At 38.4% G+C, this 20,111-nt stretch overlaps 1 protein-coding gene across 5 annotated transcripts in view; it reads right to left on the bottom strand.

Annotated features, from left to right (window-relative positions):
- Positions 1-20,111, bottom strand: part of Cntnap5 (contactin associated protein family member 5) — an 874,588-nt gene that overhangs the window by 53,244 nt on the left and 801,233 nt on the right. For all 5 annotated transcript variants that reach the window (XM_087198285.1, XM_021236419.2, XM_021236420.2 and 2 more), the window contains one exon: positions 18,285-18,372. In XM_087198285.1, the coding sequence (XP_087054411.1) occupies positions 18,285-18,372 (88 nt within the window). The remainder of the gene's footprint in view (positions 1-18,284; positions 18,373-20,111) is intronic.

Here is a 20,111-nt window from a genome sequence, read left to right as displayed (position 1 = left end):
AGCAAAATTAACTTTAAATTTCTCTTTAGTTTTTCTTTTAAGTAATAGTATTAAATATGACTTTGGGGTTTGCTTTGGAATTAGGATTTTCTGTCAAAGTTCAGAAAATTCCCATATATCACAATATCACAAAGTGCTCAAAACTTGAACAAGCTTCAGAGATTACCTGGCAATCCCTGACATTTCAAAGAGGATGGATTTTCAGGCAAAAGATTTTCAGCAGCTGATCTGTGTCCCACAGCTCTGTGGGCAGAGGCATCTCCATCTGCAAGGCTACTACTTATCCACAGTCTGTGGCAGACAAAATCCCCACAAACCACATGTTGGTTAGAGAGCATGGAACATGCTGCAGTGACTCTTTTTATCCTCATTGATATTTGAGATTTTCTAGGGTACTGTGTGGCAGTATGTTTGTCAATTTGGACATGAAAGCAGATATTCAAAAGAAGAAATACACCCAGAAATCGAATTTGAGATTTCTTAGCATTGATAGGATGGCCTTGGAGTGCCGGTTTTCTGGCTGACTCTGCTCAGTTAACCCTTGGGTAAGAATGGCTTCCAATTCATCTCCTAGGCATATGTCCAAGCGAATTTAGCACAGGCATGAAAATAACCACATATATACACATGTTCACTGCAGCTATTTACAATAACCCAAACCTGAAAACAACTCAAATGTCCACCAAATAATAAATGGATTTTTCATAAAGTTCTTGGCATATACATTCAATGTAATATTACCCATCCATAGATTGGAATAATACACTACTATATTGTGCAATGTTATGAAGCTCAAAAGTATCCTAAGTGAAAGAAGTCAGACACAAATGTCCCCAGTTGTATGATTCCATTTACATGAAATATCCTGAATAGGTAATTCAGTAAAGACAGAAGACTAATGGTTGCCAAGGGCTGGAAGGAGCGAGGAATGGGGAGTGATTGTCTAATGGTATAATCTCCTTTCTGAGTGATGGAGTGTTGTTGAGCTAAACAGACATAATGATTGCACAAAAATGTAAATCTATTGTCACTAAGTTGCATAAATTTTTTGTGCTTTTGTAGTACGTAATGATGACATTCTTTGTGGGGAGGTGGTATGTGTACATAACACATTTTAATTCTATTTCTCCTTCTGCTTCCTTTCCTTTTCCTCCATCTCTTGGTCCTCTTCTCATTTGCAAAATATCTATCTCCTTGTTTCTTCTTATTATTTATTTTGCTCTTTAATTTATTTATACTTTGAGTTTGTTATATTAGAAGAATCGTGATATTTAAGCATGTGTGTCTGATTTATTTCATTTAATATTTAATATTATGGTATCAAGGTATATCCATATTTCTATAAATGGCTCAAAATTATCCTATCTTTTATTTTGCCCTTTATTTATACTTTGGGTTTCTCATATAAGAGAAACCTTGTCATATTTAATCATATGTATATGATTTATTTCATTTAATATTATAGTATCAAAGTGTATCCATATTTCTACAAATGATGCAAATTTATCCTTATTTATATCATAGTAATACTCCATTGTATATAAGTACCACATTTTCTTTATCCATTCATCTGCTGATGGACATATAGGCCACTTCTAAGGTTCAGCTGCTATAAACATGGGTATGCACTATCACTGTAATATGATGACTAAATTAATTGATTAAATGTATTTGTTATGTACAATTTCAATTGTCCATATTATGAGATATACTGGTAACCTGATATATATGTGTATATATATTATGCAATAATATATATATTATATAGTATATGTATAGTATGCAATAATCTAATCAAGGTAGTAGACTTTAAAATGCATAATTTTATGTTATGTGGATTTCAATTTAATGACGACAAAAAAATAGAGGGTGTACCTGGCCTGTTGATTTGTCATGGTAAACTTGGCTATGTTATAGTCTGCAGTTATTCAATAAAACATTAATCATAAGTGTTGCCATGAAGGTCTCTCATGAATGAAGTTCATACTCTAATATCAGGTAAGTGAATCCTCATAAACAATCTGGGTGGGCCTAACTCAATAGTGTAGGGTATTCAGGAAGAGTGTTTCTTCAAGATTTCTGAAGAAGAGGCAATTCCTTTTGTGAGCATAGCTTCTGCCAGTATTTGGGAACTCCAGCCTGAACTTCCTGCTGGCCTGTCCTATGAATCTTAGACCACAGACCAAACTACATAAATGCAACAACTACTTCTATATGATATATCTTAACACATCATCACTATAAACAGGTTTCACTATTTGAACCCTGATTGATATAAGTGTGTCCTAAAGGATATTTAGTATCTAAAAGCCTTCTGTTTTCTCTCAACCAAATCCATACATTTCTCTCACAAGACTAGAAATACAACACATAGATGCTTACACATACACATATACACATACACATATACACAAATACATATACACACATGTGTTCACACAAGTATGTACAAATGCAGATACTGATATGTGCACTTACATGTTGTCTTATTTGCTTTTCTCGTTGCTGAGACAAAATACCCAATACTCACCTTGTTCCTAACTGAAAACTCTGGAGCCTGGTCTTTATCTACAGCACTTCTATCAGCATTGTGGTCCTGTGAGCTCTGACCAGAATCTTTCATCAAATTCAGCTTACAGCATTCCCAGGCTGCTTCTTCAGCCAGCATCTCCAACCTTTCCAAACTCTTTTCCTTAGCCAGTTCCAAAGGCTTCTGAACCACATGGCCAGGCAGTATCACAGCAACGACCCCACTCAGTACCAAAATCTGTCTTAGTTACTTTTCTTATTATTAAGACAAAATACCAGACACCCATAAGTTAAAGGAGGAAAGGTTTATTTCAGCTCACAATTTGCAGAGGTTTCAGTCCATAGTCAGCTGGTTCCAAAGCAGGGTGGCATGGCAAAGGGGAATAGTAGAGGAGAAACAGTTATGGTTTGTCAGGGCAAGTGGCAGGCAGCAGAAGTAGCAGCAAGCAGCAAGCCTGCCATCTCCTTTTATCCCTTCTAGGTTACCTGCCTTTTGGGTGGTGCCCCAAACTGTTTCAGTTTTAGCAGCCATAATCCTGTGTCTCTAAAATTCCCCCATCTAAGGAAGATTAGAATGTCCAGTCTCCCTAATATAGATTCTAAAATCATTGATAAGAACACAGGCATCAAAAACAAGCAAAAGAACTATTGTGTAAACCATGCATGGAACTAAAACAGAGCACAGAGGTATGAGCTTTGAGGTGGGAGTGATAAGAATATGGACAACAACAGCCTCTGCCTTCAAAGACCACAGTCTTCCCTAGGGAAATCAGGGACTTGTGAGCAAATTCGAGGTGTAGAGGGATAGGCCTGCTGCAGCTGTAAGCTAATGTGAAAATCACTACAGTGAAGGTTCCAAACAGGACTCTCTCCATTGCTTTCTATAGTGATGGGCTTCTCTTTCCCCATCCTGGATGATCAAGATTTCTCAAACTCAGCAGCAGTTGGGCATGCTTAGAGAGCTGGTATAAAGAAGGATGTCAGATTTATAATCCATTGCAATGTGTTCCTTCAACTAGTAAGCATGGTGCAGGACAGGCTAGATCACAACTGTTGGATTTGCCTCTGGAATGACTTTTTCCTTCTTGTCATTTCCTCCATGCTTGTTCTCTCTCTTCTGCTACCCACCTACTCAGTAAATTACCCAATCTAACAGTTCATATTCCACAGTCTTCACCTGCATTTGCTTCCTGGCCCACTGCCATGCCCAGGTGCAGACTCTATTCTTTCTTACTTGAAGGATACACATTAACACACCTTCCACACTAAGTGTCTCTCCTCTATCTATCCACTCTATTCACCAGGGAGGCGAATAGCAGCTCTGATCATGTTGTCTTCTACTACCCACCCAGTAAAATCTGGGATCTTCAGTAGTGTGCTTCTATCTGAATGTTCCTGTTTTCCTTGCCTCTCTCCATTCTCCTGCATGTACAAGACCCTCTGGGGTAGCCCTTTTAGTGTTCTTAGCAAGCTGTCTTTGCTGTCTTACTGTCTTATTTGGTTCATTTTATTTTTCATCTACTGAGTCCAAATCCATGCTTCAAGACAAATGCTGGGGTGACCTCTTGCACTACATTACCCCAGGTCATTTCATCTGGAAATTATGCAAAGATTTGAATGACCCCCTCAAGTCTCATGCTGAAATTTAATTGCCACTGTCAAGTTAATTAAAAGATGACAGCATTCAGAAGTAGCTAAGCAATGAGGGATCCAACTTTGAGTTAGTCTGCATTTGTAACTACAATTAAATACCTATGGGAGGTATTAAATACCTATATGAAGTAAAAAAGTTTATTTAGCTCATACTCTGGGAGGTTTAAAGGCATGGTGCTGGCATAAACTTCACTCTGGTGAGGGTCCTCTAACTACCTCCCATAATGGCAGTTAGCAATGGCAGAAGCACATGTGTGAGAAAGAAATTACAACTCAAAGAGGAAACCAGAGGGAGACTAGTGTGCCCAGGATCATGCTTTTAAAACAACTCTCTCTTCAGAACTCACTAACAATGACAGGAAATTTCCTCCTAGTGGTAGTGCCCTTGGAGATCTATGGACTTCCCAGGAGGCCCTCCTCCTGAAGGTTCCACCTTCCAACATCACCACACTGTAGCCCAAATTCCAGTACATCGACCATTTGGCTCCAGACCCCATCCAAACCACAGAAGCCTTCATGAATGAGTTAATGATGTTATAGCAGAAGTGGGCTAGTTATCAAGGAGTGGATTATCCTATTCCATTAAAGGATGGGTTTCACTCAGTTTGACCATTTCTGTTTCACACGTGTACACTTGCTCTTTTGCCAAGTAATTACACAGCCCAGAGGCCTAACCAGAAGCTAGATCATGGTCTGGACTTCCGTTACTTATAAATTCCCAGCCTGTGCTATTCAGTGGTACTAGCAGAAAACAAACTAAGATGACTACTCTCTCTTTATAAGGCCTTAAGCACACTTGACTTGTATAGCAATCATCTAAACTATTTATATTATAATTACTACATACGTGTCTTACTTCTGTAGATATGTGTTTTATCACTTTGGTAACAAATCCCCATAGGCTACACCTCTTTAAAACTTTCATACTTTCACTTATTACCTTGTCTTGTATATAATATATCCCTAAGAGGTATGCATTGAATGAATTATCTACAAATAATGCTGGGGAGTAAGTTTCCCACATATCTATGTAATATTTATCTTTTCAAAGACACTTAACCTATGTAAAGTTTATACTCTATAGGAGTGTTTTAAAACTTGAGAAAACAGGGGTGGGTATGTAGCTCAGTAGTGCCGTGCCTGTCTGGCAAGTACAAGGTCCTGAGTTCAATACCTGGTACCGAGGAGGGTGGAATTGGGAAAACAAATGGAAAATATAAAGGAAAGATTTCCCAATCTTTCAGTGAATTAGAGTTCAAAAGTAGTTTAGTATAAGGAAATGGACTCAAGCCAGAAATTTCTGAGGTGGAATGATTTATGTTTTTATCCTCTCCATTTGGATATAGGCAACATTATGCTTAAAGAAAGAAAAGTTGGGAAACTTTTCAATATTAACCACAAGACCCCAGCTCTGACACTGACCACTGGCAATAATTGTAGAAATAAAACTCAAAACCCAGGGACTCAGGTCCAGTCTCTTTTAAAGTGGATGAAAGAGATATAATCAGTTCTAAGTGGCAATGAGCTTCAAGCAATTTTAACCTGTTTTAATACCCAATTTTTTGTCATTAATAGCATCCTGCAAAAATAAAATTTTGGTAGAGTAATGAGTAACCAGTGCCCACACTATCCTTCTTGAGCCCCTGAATCCCTCTCCTTCCCCATGGCAAGAAATCTGGGATTGTAATCTATGTTTTCTGAACTCATGTCTTTCGATTACTGATCACTTCTATGTTCACCAAGGCTTGGAGAAGGCCCTACGAATCTGCTGCAGCGAGGTCCTGACTGTTACCCAGGTCTGCTTCACTTCATTACCTTGGCAGCACTGACATTTATAACACTGTTTTAGAGTCTTCATGCAAAGGGCAAACAAGTCAACAGCAGTGCCATTGGCAAGAAAGAGGAATATTACCCAAAGAAAATCAATAGGCAGTGTGGTTGTATGATCTTATTAACAGTAGCTGCTGTCTTTAAAAACTACCCAGTACCAGACACGCTACATATGTTATCTACTGTCTTCATAATAAATCAATAAAGCAAGTTTTACTACTTCTACATTACCATTGAGGAAACTGAGGCTCAGAAAGGCCAAGTTAGCAGCAACATAAGCCAGCAAGTGGCCTTTATAGGATTTGAGCTCAGAGCTGATTCCAAATTCACTCATTTCTTACCTTACTGCCGAGTACTATTGCAAGAATAAAGAGTGTGTACAGGGAGATCATTATCCAAGATCCAGTGGCAATGAGATGCACAACACTGGGCCCATGAATAGGTAACTGGACCCTCTTTCAGGTTCCTAATGGGTACTTATGTGCATACACACACACACACACACACACACACACACACACTTTTTCTTTCAATAAGCAAAAGGAAAACTTATTACATGCCTGTTAATATTGTAGTTTCAGCAAGGAGGATAAATCCATAAGTAAGACTCAGGTCCTGTTCTTGGAACCATTCTGAAAAGGGTAGAGGAGCATCTGGAAAACTCAGATTCCAAGACTTAAAACTCAGTTGACCCCCAAGTATCACACTGAGATAGCCCATCAGAGGCAGCTTTACTCTTAAGAACATGTATAAATACTATTAGGTGGAACTAGCCTGGTTTAGCTCTTTTAAGGTGACTTCATCAGAAACTTAATATTCTCCACAGCCCTGACTCCACTATTTACTAATTGTCAATTAGAGGCAAGAGCAAACATTGCCCCATCCACTCAATCCCTCAGAGCAGGAGAGAAAGTGAAGCTCAAGCTTCATTATGTGAGAAGCTAGAAACCAAATTCTCTTTCCCCTTGGGAGCACAGGCAGCTCTAAAGCAGAATTAGAGTCCAGTGCTGTTCTCAAAAGGAAAGGGTTGGATGAGGAGGCTCCTTTATCATGCCATCATCAATATCGTCATCATAATTGCCATGGCAATACATTTATCGAAACTTTATTATGTGTCAGGCCTACCATCTGCATTATCACCTAAATTTCCAAATAACAACAGTTCTAATAATACATGCTTATATTTCAATTGAGAAAGTGGAAATGCAGAGAATTAAGCAATTTGTCTAGGTCACATTAGTCAGCAGTGGAGTTATGATATGAACTCAGGGCTGGTTCCGAAGCCTGCCTTACAAGAGGTATGCTGTACTCCCTCCATGATGAAAGTCCTGCTCTGCCTCCTGTCCAAGAGTGGCGAGATGAGCTTTTGATGTCTGAGCCCTCAGGAAGAAAAGTGAGCAGGCACTGTCTGGAATGCTTCAAATCACTCCTTAAAAACTAAAATGTGGCAGGACTTGGAGTATGAAATCATATTCAGTGTTTGCCATTGAATGCCTGCTTTACCTTCTACTTGGTTTGTAACATTGGGTAGGTCTCTGACTCAATTTTCTCATGTACTTATCTCCCTCCATAGTTGTGGAAAAAAAAGTAGTTCACATAAGAAACAAGTTTAGAGAAGCGATAAATTATCAAATAATACTAATAAATAAATAGTTTTATTATAATTTCAATATTAGCTTACTATATATTATCCTATTATTAGTTATTTGGTTTTTTGGGAGAAAACCTAGAAATTATCACAGCAAACAAAAGATACTCCAAATTTTTGAGCAAACTTAATATGCCTAACCTGATTCTGATAACATTCCTTTGAAATAAATAAATTGAAGTTAAAAAAGATTTTTAGAGTGGAATTTTTCAGGTGTTTTTAGTATTTATGTGGCCTAAAGCATTGTTTAGCCCATAGTAATGCTTAATAATTGTGGTTTGTAGAGGATTAATTTAAACTTTTTACCAGTAACATTCATGACATAACATCTGCTCAACCACACCAAACATCCTTTGGTAACACAGTCAGGTGCAGATGTGTAAGTGTGGTGCTTTTTAGCAGGACCACCCCTCTTAAAACAGACTACTAGTATTTGCTTCTCCAAGCTGAGGAGAGTGTGTATTGGGAAATAACTTTCATGGATGCTTTTGCTTCATTCATGTTCACTCACTAGTATACACAGAACAGACAAGTGATGATATCAAATGGGTAACTCAAGGGCATGGTGTTCAAAGAGTGTTTCTGCTCTTAGAAAAAACAGACAACATTTATAGAGTAGCAGAGAATGGAGGAGGCCTGGGCTTCTATCATGAAGTAATTCATTTAAGACACTAAAACAAAATTGCATCTTAAATCAGAAAACGCATGTTTCTTTTGCATGAGGAGAAAGTAAATTATTGAGTTTCTCCATGGGGAAAAATGTAGTTCATTATTTTTTAAAAGAAATAATAACAAAAATCCCACATAAACCAGTTGCAATTTATTGCTAGTTATCTACAGAGGAGAAAATATAAGACTTGGTAAGTTGAGAAGATTACTGAACTCTCATATTTCACTGTGCTTTAAAACACACCATTTACTTCATGATTCAGAAGAGCAGATCAGATTAATGAATCTGAAATATTTTATTGTTTAGAGAAACTGTATCATTAAGAATTATCTGGGTAAAATAAAGACAATCGCACAAATTATTACAGTTTCAGCCAAGAGGGTATTGAGGTTTAGGGATATGTTTATTTACTAAAGAACTAGGTAGGGCCATAAACAAAGTGCAATATTATTGAAAAAAATCTATGTGTTTAAAATGAAATAATTTTTATTGGAGTCACTTGGGAAGCTATAAACTTGTTCCAAAGAAGATAACAAGCATTCCTTAAAAGGGCATCTGTGAATTATTATCTTCTCTTGCAGCACACTTGGAGCATTGATGCACCTAAGCACAGTCCCATCCTGAGGTTATACACAACTCCTAGACTGTTCCTACAATCTTCATCCCCTTCAGCCCTGCTTGAAAGAGAGCGGGCAATGCAAATGAGAAAAGTAATGGCATTATTGGATCACAATTAACTTCTCCTAATTGTCCATCTCTCTCTGGTAAGAGGATTTCAACTCTGTTTTTGTTTTCAACACAAGTGGTTAGCATTACCCCTCCCCCTCAATAGCTATAACTGGTGGATCATAAAGTATGGTATTCGGCATATTTCAAACACCTGGGCATTGTAATAGTCTGCAGGAATCAGTTGGCACAAATTTATCTTAAGAAACTCTGTGGACTTTTCCTGGAACTTTTAAAAAATGAAAGGACTTCATTCCATAAGGGATGGTGAACTGGTAGCATTTGGGCCTGAACTTGCTGATTTCCCCATTATTTCCCACTGAAATCCTGCCTGGGAATGAGGCCTCACAAGAAGGTAAGCAGAGTCCAATGTGAAGTGAGAAACAGCATGAGAGACTGAGTTACAATGTTGGAGTTTCTGAAGCCACCAGAATCCTATGCCTGAACATGCCCACTTTACAAAGTATTGCATTCCTTTTTGTCATCATTGTTTAAGCTGGTATAAACTCAATATACCCTTGGGAGTGTGCTAATTGGTAGTGAGTCACAACATTTCTTCTCTGGGGTTCAGAACTGTTCCTTCATAATATGTTCCCAAGAGTCTTTGGAAATTCCTTTTACAATCACTTTTCTAGATACAAAGTAAATCACATCTCTTTTATGTTCCTACAGTCTTTAAAATTCAGGAATCATTTCAACTAACATTTTTTGAGCATATACTAAATATTAAGTGCTTTGTATGCCATGTCTCATAGACTCTTCATATGGCTATGTGAATTAAATGAATTCAAGTTCCCATTCCCATTTGTCGATGAGGAACTACAATAGATTAGATAAATTCACCAAGGTCACATGACAAATAATTATAGGAAAGATATAAACATGGGTCAATTCGTCCCTACAAAGCTAAGCATCTTTCACTCTATAACTCTGTTTCTCAGTTCAATATCTACTGCATCAAACTTGAATTATAAGAAGAGTCCAAAATCTAAAAGGAATTAGAGGATGTTCTTCCAAAATGAGGATTCTAAGTGCTCATATTTCCTCTCTATGTATAAATTCTGCTCTTTTACCTAAAAATGGCAGCCATAACTCATGCTCAATAAGATGCTTGGGAAAAGCCTTAAAATGAGCATATTCAAGGTATTCATTCAACAATACTGTAATGTTGCAGATAACACAGTAGGTTTGAACCTCAAACCTGGGAGACTGGGGAGAATTTAACAATCTTCTTTAACAGACCCAATTAGAATTTGCTTCTGCTTAACAGACCAAAAACATACGTGTAGCACTGACAGACTGCTCTGCACTTTCCAAGGTGCCTAAGACTTACACAGATTGAGGAGGAATGCTTCCAATTTCTATGCTGCTTATTAGGGCTAAGTGAATGCTGGAAGCTACATGGGCAAAGAGCCATCAGAAAAGAAAATAATGTCTCTTCCAGGTGTGAGGTTTGGCCTGTCCAACTAGTAAGTATGCAAGGAATTTATAAACAAATAATGCTACCAGCATGCCCTGAGTGCAAATCATGCCTTAATTTCTGTTCAGAATTTGGTACTTACGGTTTACAAGTAGGAATACAATTCCTCTCTGCCTAACCTTTAACATATTTTCAGTTTTGAAAGTAATTTTATCCTAAATCTGTATATCAGTAAGAAATTCTCTCAGGAAAATAATAATCCTTCCGATCTGAATTCCACCAAAAATAGCAGTTATTTTATAATGAAATATATTGATATATTTGGCAGACTAAAATAAGGAAAAAAACAAAAAGTAAAAGGACACTTTTTTTCTGTAGAGCTGAAACTCAGGCCTGATGCATTCTAGGCAAGTTTTCTACCACTGAGATCCATTCCCCGCTTGGGACTTATGCTGTGGGAACTTTGAACACTCTGTGACTGTCCATGCTATTAGGATAGGGCCAAGTTACTGACTTAGAAACACACTATAAGTCACATTGTCTTTGAATTTGAGGAATTCCCATTTATACTTTTACATGAATAAAGTAAAATTTTTCAGAAGCAAATGATCTTGTCCAAAGGGATGACTTCCTAACTAATGTGGTTTTGTTTGTTTGTTTGTTTGTTTGTTTGTTTTTAGTGTTGCTTTCTCTTAATTTCACAGATCCCATATAGGCCAGAACCATCAGGTAATACCATTTGAAAGTTAAGAACTATCAGTAAACAAACAATAAAAATCAGATTAGACTTGTCAACCTCCCTGACATGTCATAGTTGAGCATCAACATTCACAGAGAACTGACTGCATTGTTTGGAGCCTCTTAATTTATGGGCACCTCTCTATACTTTGGAAACACTGCAAGAGGAAGCAGTGGTAGTGTGTGAAGCACCTGGGCTGGTGCGGCATGTACTCAATCGCTATTCTGTAAAATAGTGAATTGCTTTCTCTCTTACAAAAAAGAAAAATGATCAGACTTGATTATCTTTTACAATGTAATTTTATCAATTGTACTGAAGAAAACTGAGATAAATTTTCTATATGCATTTCCCTTAGTATTTACCCATAAGAATGCTTGCAAACCTTAATTTACAGTCAAAAATATCCAATAAAGTTGTACATTGAAAATGTCCTTTTCTAGATTTAAGGCGTTGGGTGGCATTTGCCCTCAGTTCCATGTATCCATTTCTACACCATTCTTTTCTGTTTTCTCCATCCTAACTCTACTGTCTGATGCATACACCTTGTTCCTTTGCTTTGTAAAATTTTCCCCAGGATTAGCAGCTCTCCTTAACAGGTGAACTGACATTCATGTCCAGGGAGAGACTTCCATAGAGTAGATTGCTAGGTTTCATTGTGACTACAAATCTTGCTATGTAATAGCAGTGTGAATGGAAAAGAAGGCCATTTGCTTTTAGGCAGAACAATGAAGAAATTTTACTGAGTCCTCTTCCTCAGTACTAATCTAGTTCTGCCCTTGCTGCCTATCACAAAACATCAGAAACAAAACAATAAAGTGTCCTTCAACTATGCAGTTCATTGCTTTGAAGTGTCAACCTATTTGTGTTGGCTTAACTCAAAAAGAGTGGCAGGTCCTAGAGATGTCATACACAGTGGCAAGGTTCATAAAGAAACTTTAAAAAATTAAGAGAGAGGGTGTTATTAGAGCTCCATTACACAAAGCAGGTGCCATCACAAAGGTCTTGGCTTTGTGGTGAGAGAGCTCTCATTATCTGTCCTCCCAAAGCTCTTCTGACTTCTGTGAAATGAAGATTCAGTGACCCAAAATATCCATAGGTAGCACAGGACAAAATTAATAGAACAGACACTCTGAAGTTTAATTCTGCCTAAGGAAAATCAATAAGCATTTTTAATGCTTTACTGAGCTTCAGGAAATAAAAAGGAATCCTCAGTATTTGGGGATTTTTTTTTGAGAGGGAAGGTGAAACCAAGACAGTAAACCATAAACCATGTTAGTTTCACTAGGGAGAAATAACTGAATCATTCTCAGTAAGACTGGGAATTTCAAACCTTGAGCCCTTTGCAAAGAAAAGACATTGAACCTAAAATTTTCATCTACAGCTTTAAGGAAAACTGGGTCAGGAAAAAAAATCACCGAATACAATAGGGAAGAAGCAAAACAAAATGCATGTCTGCTTTTGGTGTCATTCTAAATTGAAAAAGAAACAGAAAAATAACACAAAAAGTAAAAACATAGCAAAATAATAAAATGGTATATCATCAAGAAGTATATATTAACACATAAATTTATTAACACATATATATTGATTTATTACTATAAATAGCAAATATAATAAAATGATTTATCATATATATATTAATATTACCAGGGATCAAATGTAGGGCCTTGTACATGATAGACAAGCACGTACTCCTCAGGTACAACTTAGCACTTTTGTTTTGTTATGTTGCTTTGAGATAGGGTCTCTCACTCATTTGCCCAGCTTGGTCTCACACTTGCTATTCTCCTGGAACAGGCTCCAACGAAGCTGGATTATAAGTATGCATCATCACTCCTGATCATAATGTATTACTTTTTATTACACCCTACTGTTGAAACTTTAATGGGTTAATGTCACTGAGGTTTGGAACTCAGAGAGAGAGAGAAAGGGAGCTTGATATTGTCCTAAACAAGTAGCACCACCTTGCATCTGCCTAAGGGGGAGCTTCCCAATTTTCAAGCCCTCAGGCTTCCAGAAATTAATTTCATCTAAATGTGGACATTGTGTATGTGTGTGTGTGTACCTACACAAATACATACTCACACAGCATACCCAGAATAAAGATAAGACACCAGAGGAGAGAGAGTTAGAAGAGTAAAAGTAACAGACTTGGACTCCCACTTGTTGCAGATATTGGAATTAACAGGCACAAAATGTTCAGTAACTCTTAAGGAAATACTTAATGGCATAGACGGATGGGAACAAATATGGAATGAACAGGGTTACCTAAATTAAAAAACATATTTTTAAAAGAACAGTTATTTTTAGAAATCAAAAGAAAGCATCATCGATGAAAACTAAATCATTGAACATGATAAAAGGGATTAGGCATACATGAAGAAAGAATTAGTGAAATTGAAAATGTAAGTGCAATGGTTTGGGTCTAGATGTCCCCTCAAAGCCTCCTGTGGTCCTAGGTTTGATCTAGAGTATGTGAAACTGGAATTGATTCATGATACAATGTTAGGCTCAAGGAGACTAGGATTAAGGGTGTGAGTGCTACCCCGCCCTAAGTAGTCTGGATGAGATAAAATGGGAAAGACACTGTTAAATTTTCTTGCTACTTTTGCTGCCTTGTGTGCACCATGTTGTTTCTCCTCTGCGATCCTTGTTTACCATCCCAGCCTCAGAGCCAGCTGATTATGGACTGAAACTTCTATGAACTGTAAACCAAATAAACCCCTTCCCCTCAAATTTTAGGTGTCAGGTGTTTTTGTCTCAGCAATGATACAAAAGTAACTAACAAAGAAATTTGGTACTGAGAGTGGAGTCATTGTTGTGACATTACTTGGCCACGTGGTTTAAGAGATTTTGTAAATGACTTGTTTCAAGGGTAAGAGTTAGGAAAGATTTGGAGATGTTGGCTATAGAAGTTGCACTGGAACACCTTAGGCTGTTTTGTATGGGAGATTCTGGTCAGAGCTCAGAAGGCAGTCAAGACAAGGCTCAGGAGGTTTCTGCTAGAAAGAAGGACTGGATTGGCTGTTGGACTTCAGATGATGTAAATTATGGCTTGAAATAAAGTTTGTCTGCATTTTATTCGTGTCCAGAGAATTTGCCTGAGACTGAAATTAGGGGCAGTGGACTAATTATCTTGCAGAAGAAATTTCATGGCAGTTGAACATTTAGGTGGTGGCATGGCTACTGTTGGGAGCTTTTAGCCAGATCTATGTGGAGAATCAAGAGCAAAGTGCCCAGCACAATGATTTAAAATGTTTTGAGTTTAGCCAGAAAGTAAGCTCCAGCAAAGCTGTGGACTGCAAAAATGGAGCAGAGGATATTTTGAGTGCTGAGAAGGAACAAGAGTATACAAAAGATGGCCTGAGGGCATCACAGGAAGCAGCAAGGCTCTACCCTTTGCAGTCTCAGAGTTGTAAAGGTGAAAGATTTTGCTTTGTTAAGAAAGCCCCTGAGTACCATGTTCCAAAATGGTGACAGCCTAGAGAATTTGTTCCTCAGGATTGGGTTCAGAGTGCTCAGCGATCCAGATACTCAACCCCTACACCCAAGAAAGAAGGAAACCTGGCTCCAGGTCCACCTGGAGCAGACCCTGGCATTATCCACATGGTGCTGGTTTTAGGTACACATGCAAAATGCAAGAGTTGTGGGGTCAGGAAGGCTTCTACCTGGATATCAGAAGAAGACCTGGGAGGGCCATGTGTGAACCTGTGAGTGAGAAGCCAAAGGCGCAGAGGAGACTGCAGAATTTTGGAGAAGCCAGGAGCATGATCATTTTAGAAAAGCTGCAAGGAGAGAGCAGTACAGGCCCTAGAGAGAATCCATGGGGGGTACAACCACCGGAAGTGCCATAGGGGTGGAGCCACCCAAACCCTTTGGAGTTCACAATTTGGCACAGATTGTCTCAGATGCTGTAAGTGGAACTGTGGGATTTAATATTTCTGCTGCTGGATTTTGGACTTAGCTTGGTCCCATCCCTTTGTATCCCCCTTTTGGAATAGTAATGTTTAGCTTGTGCCATTGACTGTTGGAAGGGTTTAACTTTCTTTTCCTTTGTACAGGGGCTTGCAGCTAAGAGTTTGCCTTAAATCTCAGAGAAGACTTTGGACTTGGAGTTTTCAGCAGTGCTGAAACTGTTAGGAGCTCGGCAGCTCTTAGAGATGGACTAAATGGCTTTTGTGTAAAGGAATGTACATGAGTCTTTGAGGGGCCAGGGGTAGAATGTTATGGTTTGGGTCTAGATGTCCCCCCAAAGCTTCATGAGGTATAGGCTTGATCTACAGTGTGTGAAGCTGGAACTGATTCATTCATGATGCAATGCTAGGCTCAAAGGCACTAGGATTAAGGGTTTGAGTGCTACCCACCCTAAATAGTCTGGATGAGGCAAAAGGGGCAAGAAGATGCTGTGAAACCCTCTTGCTACCTTTCCTACCTTGTGCCTGCCACGTTGTTTCTCCTCTGTGATCCTTCTTTGCCATCCCTGCCTTGGAGCTAGCAATTATGGACTAAAACCTCTATGAACTGTAAGCCAAATAAACCCCTTCCTTCCCAACTATGAGTGTTGGGTATTTTTATCTCAGCAATGAGAGAAAAGTAACTAACACAGTAATCAAATAAACTGACCAGAATGCAAGCTACTGTGACAGAGTAAATATATTATCAAAAGAAGGTAAGAGATATAAGTTTAGAATTAGAAAGTTTAAGATTTATCAAAATGAAATCTAAAATAATTTAGTAAAATAATTCTGGAGGAAGTAATATTTGATACAGTAAAGTTTTTGAGAAATAATAAATAGAGAGGAATAATGCCTACAAACTGGATACATAGGTAGATTTGAACTCATGAATAGATTCAGAGAACATAAAAATATCAAGCAAGATACTTAAAAAGGAAATATACAACCAAACACATCATAATAAAAGCATAAAAGATCGAAGAAAATTAAATGGCCTTAAAGGTATCTTGCAGGAGGTGAATTCGGGGTGTCAGAGCACTTTGAAAAGTGGGACAGATGGACAAAAGGCTTTTCAATATCAGCCACCAGTGTCGAAGGACCAGAGCTAAATGATGCGCTACTGAGTGTTCAAAAGTGGCTCTTCTGCAGGAAGGAGTAGGGGGGCACCCTGACCGGAAGCAGTTCTGATTCTCACAGGGTGAGCACTCCTAAGATGGGCCATTTCAAGCTCCCATCATGGCATCACCAAATGCAGTGTTAGGGAAAGATACGTTTTGTCGTCAGTAGGAGTCAGCTCCCACTGGCCTCAATGAACTGGATTTTTCAGTGTTGAGTTGTGTGTTGAACAAAACTATCTTCCAAGAATGAAGTTGAAGTACGGACCTTTTTTCAGCTAAAAAGGGCCCTTCACACAGGAAAAAAGCATCTGATTCGGAAACAAGGAAATTGAATGTGTTAGAAAGTAGAAAGGTCTGTGATGAAGGAATGGGAAGCAAAAAGGCACTGGCTATTGTTAGTAAATCAAATAAAGAGTATCTCCCAAAAATAACAGTTCTTCTTGTTAGGAAGGACCAATGGGATAAAAAAATAAAAGTCAACTCAGAGACCTGTTACTCTTGCTTGGTTCATTCAGCTGCCACTTGAAAATGAACACTGACATTTACTAGACGTTCTGGGGTTAGGCTTCCAGATTCACATTATGTTCTGCAAAATGTATCCCCTTTATACATCTGAAAGACACCTGAAACATGAATCATTTTCTTGGCTTTTCAACTCTTCCCAACGTTTGGCAGCAATCAGAGGCATAAGGCATCTCTGCAGCCGTCACTTACTGATCTTCCACCTCTTGCAGCTTGAGCTGCCTTACTGGGACCCACTTTGCTCCTGAGCTCTTGAGTGGCACTGGTAGATGATAAGCAGCTCTCTAGAAATCCCTATCAATCCACCTGGAAACCCACTTAGAAAATCCTTTCAAAAGACCATGATAAGAACTCACACCATAAGTACTACAACAATTTTGTTAAGAAACTAATGTCTTGTGTTAAATCTCCTCCTGTTTAAAATGCATAAAGTTATTTTTTTGCATTGTATTGTGACAGAGTTACAAAGTACATGACAGAATCATGTGAATATTTGGAAACCAAAAACAAGGAGGTAGAAGCAACCCCAACTATACTAGCAATCTCAAAATGGAAAAGGAGCTGATCCTGCCAATATGAAAAACAGAATTGGCCAAATTGGGTATAATGTCATGACTCAGTTATGTGCTGTTCGCGAGATCATACGTAAGGCTTAAAGGTAAAAGAAAGATTGAAAAGAAAGGATGAGAAAGGATATACAGGCAAACTATAACCAAAGCAAAACTGTAATAGTTATATTAGTTATAGATAAAATCATTTTAAGCTCAAGAAGATATTATTAAAGTTAAAGAACATCATTAAGTGTGACAAATATGTTCAATTCATCAAGAACATATAAATTTTTCAATCTTATGTGTAGCTAATAAACACCCTGAGATAGAAAGTAAAAATTTGTTAAACTTACAGTAGGAAAAACTCTATTACAATAGATTTCAATCAACTATCAACTGTTCACAATTTTTATTTTGTGTTTAAGTAAAAAATCAAAAATATTAAAGTAAAACATTATATGAATTTTAAAAATAATGATGTAAAACCTAACCAAATAAATGGTTTGTTATTACTGTCATTATTATTATTTATGTTCCTTGGGATTAAACCCAGGGTCTTCCCACTGAGGCATCCTTCTACCCCTTTCTATTGTAAGACAAGGTCTTGCTAACTTGCCCAGGCTGGACTCAAACTTGTGACCCTCTTGCTTTAGCCTGTGTATTATTTTACTTATTTACTTTGAGGCTTTACCTTTCTCAAATGCATACAAAGTAACTAATCCCAGAGAAATAAGTTCCAGTCTCCATGCTTGCCACACATGCATCTGAACGTATTCTGAATCAGAAATCTTGATTCTAGATTTTGGATACCCTGGGAGCAAAAGCGCCAGGTTTGAATCATGAGGAATTCCAATGGAAGGTATTTACTTATTCATTTATTTTAACAAACCACACTGGAAAGTTATCGACTACTGCAACAGACCTGTGACTTTGCCCAGGATGAGCGATCTTATGGTCCTGAACTCGACTTCAGGTGAGAAGTTATAACTTAGCCGGAGTTGCTGGTCCATCTGCCAGAAAAAAAGAAAACAGGCCTATCAGTCAAGGTCTTCAGGTACAGGGCACAAACAATTCCCATCGGGAAACAGTTGGAAAAATGCACAAAGCATAGGCTTCATTCTGGGATCTTTTCTCAGGAGAATTTAGAAATGTCTTGCTAATTCTCCTACAATGCACGTAAAATACCTATTTCTTTCTTCATTGTGAAATAAGAGCTTTCACTGGTGTTGTTCTCCCTGGGAAATTCTATACTTTTGACAGGTATTTATCTCTCCAAGGAGATTCCTCACCAAATTCTTTGCAGCAAACAAGTAAACAAATGAAACCAGTGCTGGAACTGGTACCCAGGATGAATGTCAAGTGGAAAGAGGCACCTTTCCCTGTCCCTCCCTTCTCCCCTTTAGTCCTTAGGGTCACCACTGTTCTCTTTTTCTCCAGACTTCTAACCTGGGCTCATTCAAGAGTGGACTGAGAGATTTCCTGAGCAAGAACTGCTGCAGTTTGACAACATTCTCACTCTAGGGAGGCAAGGCCAGGAGACAGTTAACAATGACACACCTGGCTGATCACCTACCCTGCAGGAGTGAAGAATTGCTCCCCAGGACAGTGTTTCCAGGCCATCCTTCAGGGATCCCTGGCCTCATCCATTGCAAATTCCAGTTCCATCTGTTTGCTCCCTCCACCTCATTCCCTGGCAGCGCTCTTTATCCACCCTGGCTACTCATGTTTCAGCCCAGTCAAATCCAACCAGTTCCTTCCAGACCCCACTCTGAGTCTCTGAAGGATGCTCTTCCTGGAAAGGCTGCTTGTCATGTGGTAGTGTGCCATAGGAAGAGGAGACTAGGACTCTAGGGCTGTGTGCCTGATGGCACAGCTGGGAAACAGCAGGCAGAGGTTCCTTCCATCTCCTCCTCCCAGGACTTTCCTTCCACACTTATGTGATCAGGATCCCTCGGGAGCCTCCCAGTACAGGAGACCCCTGCAGTTAGGTTCCAGTACCTTGACCAGTATATGGCTCAGGCTTGAGAAATAAAACTAAGAGACAGAACTAGGAGAGAAAGTGGGGAGCCAGGATGACCAATGGGCAAAGGTGCTGGCCATTCCCAGGCACTGACTTCTATTGGCAATCAATTGGGGTAAAGGCAAGCTGTGTACAGTGTCTATGGAAATTAATGTAAACAAGGCTCATAAAGGACAAGAAAAAACGTTCTCAAAATTAGAAACAGAATAGACAAAATATATGGTTGTAATTAGAACATTGTCCTTCTAGTCAGAAGGTTTTAGTTGTGGGAATGGAATTTGGGTGCAAGTTACTCTGACTTTGGCATGTAGGCCTGGCAACACTCACTTCTATAAATAAGCCAATTGTGGGGTTAACTCTTTACAGCCTGCTTTACCCATAATGAATTTTATGGTCCTCTGCATCCCAGGGCTGTGCTGGTTTCTCCTATTACTAAGAGTCATGGCTGGGTCCTTATATATAATTGTATGCTTTGTTACTATTTTGGGACTTAAATGCACTTTACTTATATCTGCCATTTATTGGACAATGGGATTTATGAGACATGATACTAATTCATACTTCCAAATTTATTTTTCTCTACAATACTATGAACTAGGTCCTGTTATTCCTGATAATAATATTATTAGTTAATATTGTGTTAATCTGTTTAAACTATATTGCATGTTAATAGTAGTACAGATGGTGAAACTGATGTCACAGAGTTGAATAACTTGACCCAGGACACAG

Source organism: Heterocephalus glaber, unplaced genomic scaffold (genome assembly GCF_053883595.1).
Source record: "Heterocephalus glaber isolate CG9 unplaced genomic scaffold, H.glaber_assembly_v1.0 deba00000347, whole genome shotgun sequence".
NCBI lineage: Eukaryota > Metazoa > Chordata > Mammalia > Rodentia > Bathyergidae > Heterocephalus > Heterocephalus glaber.
Note: the sequence above shows the minus strand (reverse complement) of the source record. Positions and strands in the feature narration are given on the sequence as shown.